The sequence below is a fragment of the Phyllobates terribilis genome, unplaced genomic scaffold (assembly GCF_046119375.1).
Source record: "Phyllobates terribilis strain yellow unplaced genomic scaffold, ASM4611937v1 Scaffold_327__1_contigs__length_2127877, whole genome shotgun sequence".
Lineage (NCBI taxonomy): Eukaryota > Metazoa > Chordata > Amphibia > Anura > Dendrobatidae > Phyllobates > Phyllobates terribilis.
The window spans coordinates 1,219,048-1,228,304 of record NW_027363087.1 but is presented as its reverse complement, the minus strand read 5'-3'; the positions used below and the strand labels follow the sequence as shown (position 1 = coordinate 1,228,304).

The 9,257-nt window shown below is 39.4% G+C and overlaps 1 protein-coding gene across 1 annotated transcript in view; it reads left to right on the top strand.

Moving 5' to 3' along the window:
• The first annotated feature begins 839 nt into the window (after window positions 1-839).
• Window positions 840-9,257, top strand: part of LOC141221658 (protein ELYS-like) — a 106,104-nt gene continuing 97,686 nt past the window's right edge. The window contains exons 1-4 of the mRNA XM_073666555.1: window positions 840-971; window positions 1,459-1,712; window positions 1,794-1,974; window positions 7,708-7,915. Of these exons, the coding sequence (XP_073522656.1) occupies window positions 851-971; window positions 1,459-1,712; window positions 1,794-1,974; window positions 7,708-7,915 (764 nt within the window). The 5' untranslated portion in view covers window positions 840-850. The remainder of the gene's footprint in view (window positions 972-1,458; window positions 1,713-1,793; window positions 1,975-7,707; window positions 7,916-9,257) is intronic.

The window sequence follows — 9,257 nt, the reverse complement described above, 5'->3', positions numbered from 1 at the left end:
GCCACTTCACGGCAACCCTTATGGGACAGTCCTAACTCTAATATTAAAAACCTTACCATTTGTCATTTCTGAGAAATTGAGTCTGATTGCTAAGATCAAGTGCGCAGGTTTTCAGAATTCGCCCTTTATGCCTATTCGGCAAAGATTTTTGTAAAATCAAAATTGTATCCAGTTATAATCATGGCTAAAGGTCAACGAAGCCTTGAATAGGTGGCATATGTAAAGACTTTTCCTTAAGTTTGTAACACTGTATATTTTGCATGTACTGCAAATACACCAAGCGTATGGACAAAATAAATCCATAGGTTGTTACCAAGTTTGTTGTCTTGGCCTCAGGGCTGTGGAGTCGGAGTCGGTATAAAATGGACCGATTCCTAAAATATATAATAAATTGGGTACAGTAGTACAATGCAGGATGTGCTGTAAATGTTTTCATAAGAATTTGGGAAAGTTGTGAAATGTCCTATAAATGTCTGTTCTGTTCCTGATGTAAGGGTCTCTGCTTAGGTGAGATGAATCTGTGCTGCACTTTATGTACACGCTCAGCAGTGAGGCCGTGCTGTGAAGACGGACATCAAGGGGGCGAAGGTTTGGCTTACTGACTCCACAGCCCTGCTTGGCATACGTTCAGTGGGTATATGGTGACTATACCTTTCAGTGCAAAGTGGCCCATTATGGGAAATAATCTAGCATGTTTTTATTGGCCATGTAAGCACCTGTATTGTGTATGGGTGCATATGACTGGAGTGTCCTTTCTGTGCTTATATATATATACTGGTGTAATATTACTGTGTTTTCATTTACTTTGTTTAATTTCAAATTCTTGTTTTTCCTCTGAAAGAAAAATAAGATGCCGAATCTTGAGGCCCAAGTAACTAGCAGCTTGCTGCAATTTCCGGAGATCACAATAGAAGCTCTCCAGGAGGATGAAATTAACCTGGAATCTGTCTTGCGTGCAAAGTTTACCCCAGGTAAGAGATATGTAACATCTAATAGAACGATGGTCTGTTTGCTCATTGTTTTACCAAATGAATGGTAAACGTTTTTTTTTCCAGTCTTCTTTAATCTTTTCTGATAAGTGATGATTGTTAGATTGGTGGGGTAAAAGTAGGACTAAAGTGGAGTTCATACAAGCGTATCTTGTGGTCCGTATACGGGCTGCATCGCCTGACCTCGTGGCCGGCTTCCCAACCTTAGCTTACAGCCTCGGGTCTGAAGCGGTACGTTTTGGACCTTGTGCTTCATATACGGACTGTAAAATACAGTTGTGCGAGCCCTGCCTTACACCGATCTAACAGTTATCCCCTATACTATGCAGCTAACTCTCTGTTGTGGGGGCATATGCCCAGTGTTTCTTGTAAAAACTTATATCTTTAATCTGTTTTTACAAATATGAAGTTATAGGCTCAGAAAAGGTTGGCAGTGCATGTGTGTAATTTATTTCTCTTTTCTGTAAAGGGAGAGCTGGGCTTGCTTGGCTCGCATGTGGACCCCAGCTTGAAGTTACCAATTCAGTAACGGGTGAAAGACTTTCTGCATACTGTTTTAGCTCAGTGACTGAGAGACCTCCCACTGTTGTCGCTGTCAAAGAGTTTTCATGGCAGAAGAAGACAGGACTTCTTGTGGGTCTGCTTGAAGCAGAAGGCAGTGTTCTTTGCTTGTATGATGTCGGCATTTCAAAAGTTGTTAAAGCAGTGGCGCTCCCTGGCTCGGTAAGCACTTCTAAACTTGATTGATTTGCTCTATCGTTTTTGGGAAACTGTTATAATTTATATATTTTCTTGTGCTTTCAGGTAACGGCTGTTGAACCCTTAGTGAATGATGGCGGAGCCAATGCCAGTACTCAGCATTTACACCAGAGTCTAAGATGGTTCTTTGGCGTGGCAGCTGTGGTTACAGATGTTGGGCATGTTCTTCTTATTGATCTATGTTTAGATGATATCTCTTGCAATCAAGATGAGTTGGAAGCGTCAGGTATTTTTCTTAATAAATCAGGATTTTTAAAATATATTTTAACAAAACTAAATCAAGTTGTGTTAAAGGGGTGACCACATTTTAGTAATTGATGGCATATTACTAGGATTTGTCAGCACACAATAAACACAAGGGGTCTGACCTCTAGAGCACCCAACAATCCTAGGAATAACCTTTCCATTCTGAACATTGGTGTGAGGCCACCTGCTGCGGCACTTCTTCATTCAAGTGGATGGGGCTCTTTGCCTTTCCCAGCACAGTTCAGATATCACGACCACCTTTGTGCAGAAAAAAAATTAAGAGCCTGAAATGCGCCCCCCCCCACCCCAAATTGGTTTGGGGCCCCAGAGATCAAGTGATGGCATATCACATATCAGCATTATGCTATTTACTTGATTTGGAATTCCCTTTATGATTTCACAAAACAACATAATGCCATTAACCTCTTTAGTGCCTTTGCGATATACTGTCTGTATTCATTCCTCGTGGTTTTTAAGATGTCTGCTTGCTGTCCTTTATTAGTAATATTCATTGTTTGCTTCTGGTGGATAAACATTTTGCACTGGTCATGTGATGGGCACATAGCTACAGCGCTGTGTACACACGTGCTTCTCACTAAATTAGAATATCATCAAAAATTGTATTTCAGTTCTTCAATACAAAAAGTGAAACTCATATATTATATAGAGTCATTACAAACAGTGATCTATTTCAAGTGTTTATTTCTGTTAATGTTGATGATTATGGCCTCCAGCCAATGAAAGCACAAAAGTCATTATCTCAGTAAATTAGAATTAAAAAACACCTGCAAAGGCTTCCTAAGCATTTAAAAAGGTCCCTTTAGTCTGTTTCAGTAGGCTCCACAATCATGGGGAAGACTGCTGACTTGACAGATGTCCAGAAGGCAGTCATTGACACACTCCACAAGGAGGGTAAGCCACATAAGGTCATTGCTAAGGAAGCTGGCTGTTCAGAGTGCTGTATCAAAGCATATTAATGGAAAGTTGAGCAGAAGGAAAAAGTGTGGTAGGAAAAGGTGCACAAGCAACTGAGATAACCACAGCCTTGAAAGGATTGCTAAGAAAAGGCCGTTCAAAAAAATAGGGGGAGATTCACATGGAGTGGACTGCTGCTGGAGTCATTGCTTCAAGAGCTGCCACCGCACGGACGTATCCAGGACATGGGCTACAAGTGCCACATTCCTTGTGTCAAGCCACTTATGACCAATAGACAATGCCAGAAGAGTCTTACCTGGGCAAGGAGAAAAAGACCTGGACTGATGCTCAGTGGTCCAAGGTGGTGTTTTCAGATGAAAGTAAATTTTGCATTTCATTTGGAAATCAAGGTCTGAGAGTCTGTAGGAAGAGTGGAGAGGCCACAATCCAAGCTGCTGGATGTCTAGTGTGAGGTTTCCACAATCAGTGATGGTTTGGGGAGCCATGTCATCTGCTGGTGTAGGTCCACTGTGTTTTATCAAGACCAAAGTCAGCGCAGCCGTCTACCAGGACATTTTACAGCACTTCATGCTTCCCTCTGTGGACAAGTTTTTTGGAGATGGAAATTTCATTCTTCAGCAGGACTTGGCACCTGTCCACACTGCCAAAAGTACCAATACCTGGTTTAAAAGCCATAGTATGACTGTGCTTGATTGGCCAGCAAACTCGCCCGACCTTAACCCCATAGAGAATTTATGGGGTATTGTCAAGAGGAAGATGAGAGACACCAGACCCAACAATGCAGACGAGCTGAAGGCTGCTATCAAAGCAACCTGGACTTCCATAACACCTCAGCAGTGCCACAGGCTGATCGCCTCCATGCCACGCCACATTGATGCAGTAATTGATGCAAAAGGAGCCCCGACCAAGTACTGAGTGCATTTACTGAACATACATTTCAATAGGCCAACATTTCGGATTTTATTTCATTTTTCAAGCTGTTATAAAGTATTCTAATATACTGAGATACTGACTTTTGTGTTTTCATTGGCTGTAAGTCATAATCATCAACATTAACAGAAATAAACACTTGAAATAGATCACTCTGTGTGTAATGACTCTATATAATAGATCCCTCTGTCTGTAATGACTCTATATAATGGATCCCTCTGTCTGTAATGACTCTATATAATAGATCACTCTGTTTGTAATGACTCTATATAATCACTCTGTTTGTAATGACTCTATATAATAGATCACTCTGTTTGTAATGACTCTATGTAATCATTCTGTTTGTAATGACTCTATATAATAGATCACTCTGTGTGTAATGACTCTAATAGATCACTCTGTGTGTAATGACTCTATATAATAGATCACTCTGTGTGTAATGACTCTATATAATAGATCACTCTGTTTGTAATGACTCTATATAATAGATCACTCTGTGTGTAATGACTCTATATAATCACTCTGTGTGTAATGACTCTATATAATAGATCACTCTGTGTGTAATGACTCTAATAGATCACTCTGTGTGTAATGACTCTATAAAATAGATCCCTCTGTCTGTAATGACTCTATATAATAGATCACTCTGTCTGTAATGACTCTATATAATAGATCACTCTGTGTGTAATGACTCTAATAGATCACTCTGTGTGTAATGACTCTATATAATAGATCACTCTGTGTGTAATGACTCTATATAATAGATCCCTCTGTGTGTAATGACTCTATATAATAGATCCCTCTGTGTGTAATGACTCTATATAATCACTCTGTGTGTAATGACTCTATATAATAGATCCCTCTGTGTGTAATGACTCTATATAATAGATCCCTCTGTGTGTAATGACTCTATATAATGGATCCCTCTGTCTGTAATGACTCTATATAATAGATCACTCTGTTTGTAATGACTCTATATAATCACTCTGTTTGTAATGACTCTATATAATAGATCACTCTGTTTGTAATGACTATGTAATCATTCTGTTTGTAATGACTCTATATAATAGATCACTCTGTGTGTAATGACTCTAATAGATCACTCTGTGTGTAATGACTCTATATAATAGATCACTCTGTGTGTAATGACTCTATATAATCACTCTGTTTGTAATGACTCTATATAATAGATCACTCTGTGTGTAATGACTCTATATAATCACTCTGTGTGTACTGACTCTATATAATAGATCACTCTGTGTGTAATGACTCTAATAGATCCCTCTGTGTGTAATGACTCTATATAATAGATCCCTCTGTCTGTAATGACTCTATATAATAGATCACTCTGTCTGTAATGACTCTATATAATAGATCACTCTGTCTGTAATGACTCTAATAGATCACTCTGTGTGTAATGACTCTATATAATAGATCACTCTGTGTGTAATGACTCTATATAATAGATCCCTCTGTGTGTAATGACTCTATATAATAGATCCCTCTGTGTGTAATGACTCTATATAATAGATCCCTCTGTGTGTAATGACTCTATATAATCACTCTGTGTGTAATGACTCTATATAATAGATCACTCTGTGTGTAATGACTCTATATAATAGATCCCTCTGTGTGTAATGACTCTATATAATAGATCCCTCTGTGTGTAATGACTCTATATAATAGATCACTCTGTGTGTAATGACTCTATATAATAGATCCCTCTGTGTGTAATGACTATATAATAGATCCCTCTGTGTGTAATGACTCTATATAATAGATCCCTCTGTGTGTAATGACTCTATATAATAGATCACTCTGTGTGTAATGACTCTATATAATAGATCCCTCTGTCTGTAATGACTCTATATAATAGATCCCTCTGTGTGTAATGACTCTATATAATAGATCACTCTGTGTGTAATGACTCTATATAATAGATCACTCTGTGTGTAATGACTCTATATAATAGATCCCTCTGTCTGTAATGACTCTATATAATAGATCACTCTGTCTGTAATGACTCTATATAATAGATCCCTCTGTGTGTAATGACTCTATATAATATATAAGTTTCACTTTCTGTATTGAAGAACTGAAATAAATTAACTTTTTGATGATATTGTAATTTTGTGAGAAGCACCTGTAGTTATGAGCTATGCCCGTATGTGTCTTGTATTACAAAGACTGACTTTCACTAGGCAAATTAAAGGTTTCTATTCAATTACATCAAATGGAGGTATTGAAAACTGTAGAGAATTAATGTAGAAAGTCTATTAAAATATTGTATAACTTGTATTTAAAGAAACCGTAATATATTTAAGGGAAGAAGTAAATTTAATCTAGTGTAAAACAGTAAAGAGAGGCGAGGGATTTGCTGCAGTGGTATCTTTCATTTACACATTATAGCACTTGCTCACTTAGTTTGGGAATTAGTCAGACATCAGCATAGAGAAGACCCAAAATGGATAGGACAGACTGCACGATGTAATATGTGTCAAATATTCCTATTGTTTTTCTACCCTCCGCTCCTCCCTCCTGTCCTTATATTTGTTGCAGGATCTGTCTTTTGGTAGGACATAATGAGACTTGGTGTAAGGAGAAGCACAAATCAAGATGGTGCAGGGAGGTGGCGAGGGTGGACTTCGGTTTTGCTTCAGTTTGGGCATTTTAAAACGTTCAGAACAAAATGGGTATCTAGGAGCGGGCTTTACTCCAATGTTCTTAATACGGACAGACCTTTTTCAGATTCCCAATTGTTATTCAAAACTCCTTTTAAGTGGTCACTGATTCTATAACCAACGCTGAAATCAATACTACAAACCGCTCATCGCTTTTTGCATGTTTAACTTGCTGCCTCCTGATAAAGTGGCTGAAGAGCTGACTAAAATGTAGTTTTTTTTATTTTCCCTTTTAACAAACGTTCTGCGGCTGTTGGTATTATTCCCCTGTACCTGGGATAGGTTGTGTTGGATGTAATGACATGACAGCGTAGCTCTTCTCCTAGGGGTTTTCCAGGGGGTTCCTGGCCCTTGTAATGACTGTAAATGCTGGAAGTGAGATCTGAGAGTGATGAGATTTTTTTTTCCAAAACTCGCCATTCCCTCTGAAAAAAAAAACCACAGCTAAAATGTGTTTTATATCACCTTACTGCTGGTTGTACTGCTGTATTATAGCCATGCTACTTTTCTCTGTGTTCTGCATAGGGGCAGGAGAGCAGGAGCCCCTCATGTCGTATAGGAGACATCATAGCTAGTCTTTACTTAACAACTTATTCCACTGAAAATCAGAGAGGAAATGTAACAAATGTTTGTTCCTCATGTACAAACACGACAGCTTATGTAATTACAGGCAAATAGACTTAAAGGGGTTGTCCACTACTGGGACAACCCCTTAAACGAAATGTTCGGCCCCCCAATAAAAAAACCCTATATTCACATCCCGTGCCGGCTTAGTTCCAGCGGTGTCAGCACTCGCGGTCCCGGGTCTGTGATGCGGTGGAATGACCTGTGATGCCCGGCGCCCAATCAGTGCTGGCGTCAGTCTGCGCCTTCGTACAAACTGAACATGGAGGATCCCAGATTTCTTCTTCATGTTTAGTTTGTCTGAAGGCCGGGACTCTGACGCCAGCACTGATTGGGCGCCGGGCATCACAGGTCATTCCACCGCATCACAGACCCGGGACCGCGAGTGCTGACACCGCTGGAATGGAGCCGGCATGGGAGGCGAGTACAAGTTGTTTTTTTTGTTTGTTTTTTTTATCAGGGCTGAACGTTTAGTTTTAAGAAGGTGTTAGTGACAACCCCTTTTAATGTTGAAATGCTTGTTTCTGTCAATTTATTTATAGACCTTGAAGTCATTAGTGGGATACCTGCAGAAATCCCTAAACTCCGAAAAGCGGCTAATCGAGAGAGACGACACATAGGTCTTCAGCTGCTTGCACCTTCTGGAGCCATGGTCACCACAGTCAGCTATATAGCTAGAACTAATCACCTGGCTGTAGGTTTCTGTGATGGATACCTCTCTTTATGGAACATGAAAACTTTAAGACGAGAGTAAGTAAAGTTTTGTTTATTTTTCCATATTCAAATGCATTACTTCATTCTTAGATACATTTCAAGATTTTCCCTCACATGGCTGTATTAAGCTTGTTTTATTAGGGAAAATTGTTATTTTTTCTGGCCACACATTATTGTACATAGTAATTTAATATATAACTTTGATTAAAATGTGTATATAATGATTTTTTTCAAAGCTACTGCATATACTCGTGTATAAGCTGACTTTTTCAGCACATTTTTTTTTATGCTGAAAAAAAAAAAAACCCTCGGCTTATACTCGAGTATATACTTACATTCTGGCTGTGGGGTGGGAGAGGTTGCCGCGGAAGAGCGGTGCACAGTCGGTAGCCGGCTGCTGCAGCTACCATGTGTGCCTGCTGCTAAAGAAAATTAATATTCACTCTTCTCCACGCCCATGGGGGTGGAGAGGAGTGAATATTCATTTTCTTTAATAGCGCACACTGTCAGTCGCAGCCACTGGCTCCGTTATCCTCTGTGCATGCTATTGGAGCACACCGTATCGCTGAGCTGCTGCAGGAAACAGACTGCTGCGACTGACACTGCGCTATTAAAGAAAATGAATATTCACTCCACTCCACGCCCATAGTCCCGGCGTGGAGAAAAGTGAATATCCCGGCAGCTCACCTCAGCGTCTGAGGGCGCATGGCAGTGGCGTCATGCGCTCATCAGCTGCTGGAAGAACAGGACGCAGCACTGGAGCAGAGGGAAGGTGAGTAGAAGTGTGTTATTTTTTTTCATGTGTGCATTGATGGGGGGCCATGCATACCAGGATTGGGGATGAGGATGATATGCACACCAGGATAGGGAAATTTACCAGTAGCTGCTGCATTTCCCACCCTAGGCTTATATCCAAGTCAATACATTTTCCCAGTTTTTTGTGGTAAACTTCAAGACTTATATATATATATATATATATATATATATATATATATATATATATTTTTTTATTCTGTCCAAGTTGCATTGAAAGCCAATGGGAGGTGGGAAATGCTTAACCCCTTTACCCCCGAAGTTTGTTTGAACGTTAATCACCAGCGCAATTTTTACAACTCTGACCAGTCTCCCTTTCATGCAATAACTCTGGAACGCTTCAACGGATCCCACTGATTCTGAGATTTGTTTTTTTTCATGACATATTGCAATTTGTGATAGTGGTAACATTTATTTGATATGATTTACGTTTATTTGTGAAAAAATTCGAAATTTGGCGATAACTTAGAAAATTTTGCAATTTTCAAACTTTGAATTTTTATGCCCTTAAATCAGAGAGATGTGTCACACAAAATAGTTAATACATAACATTTCCCACATGTCT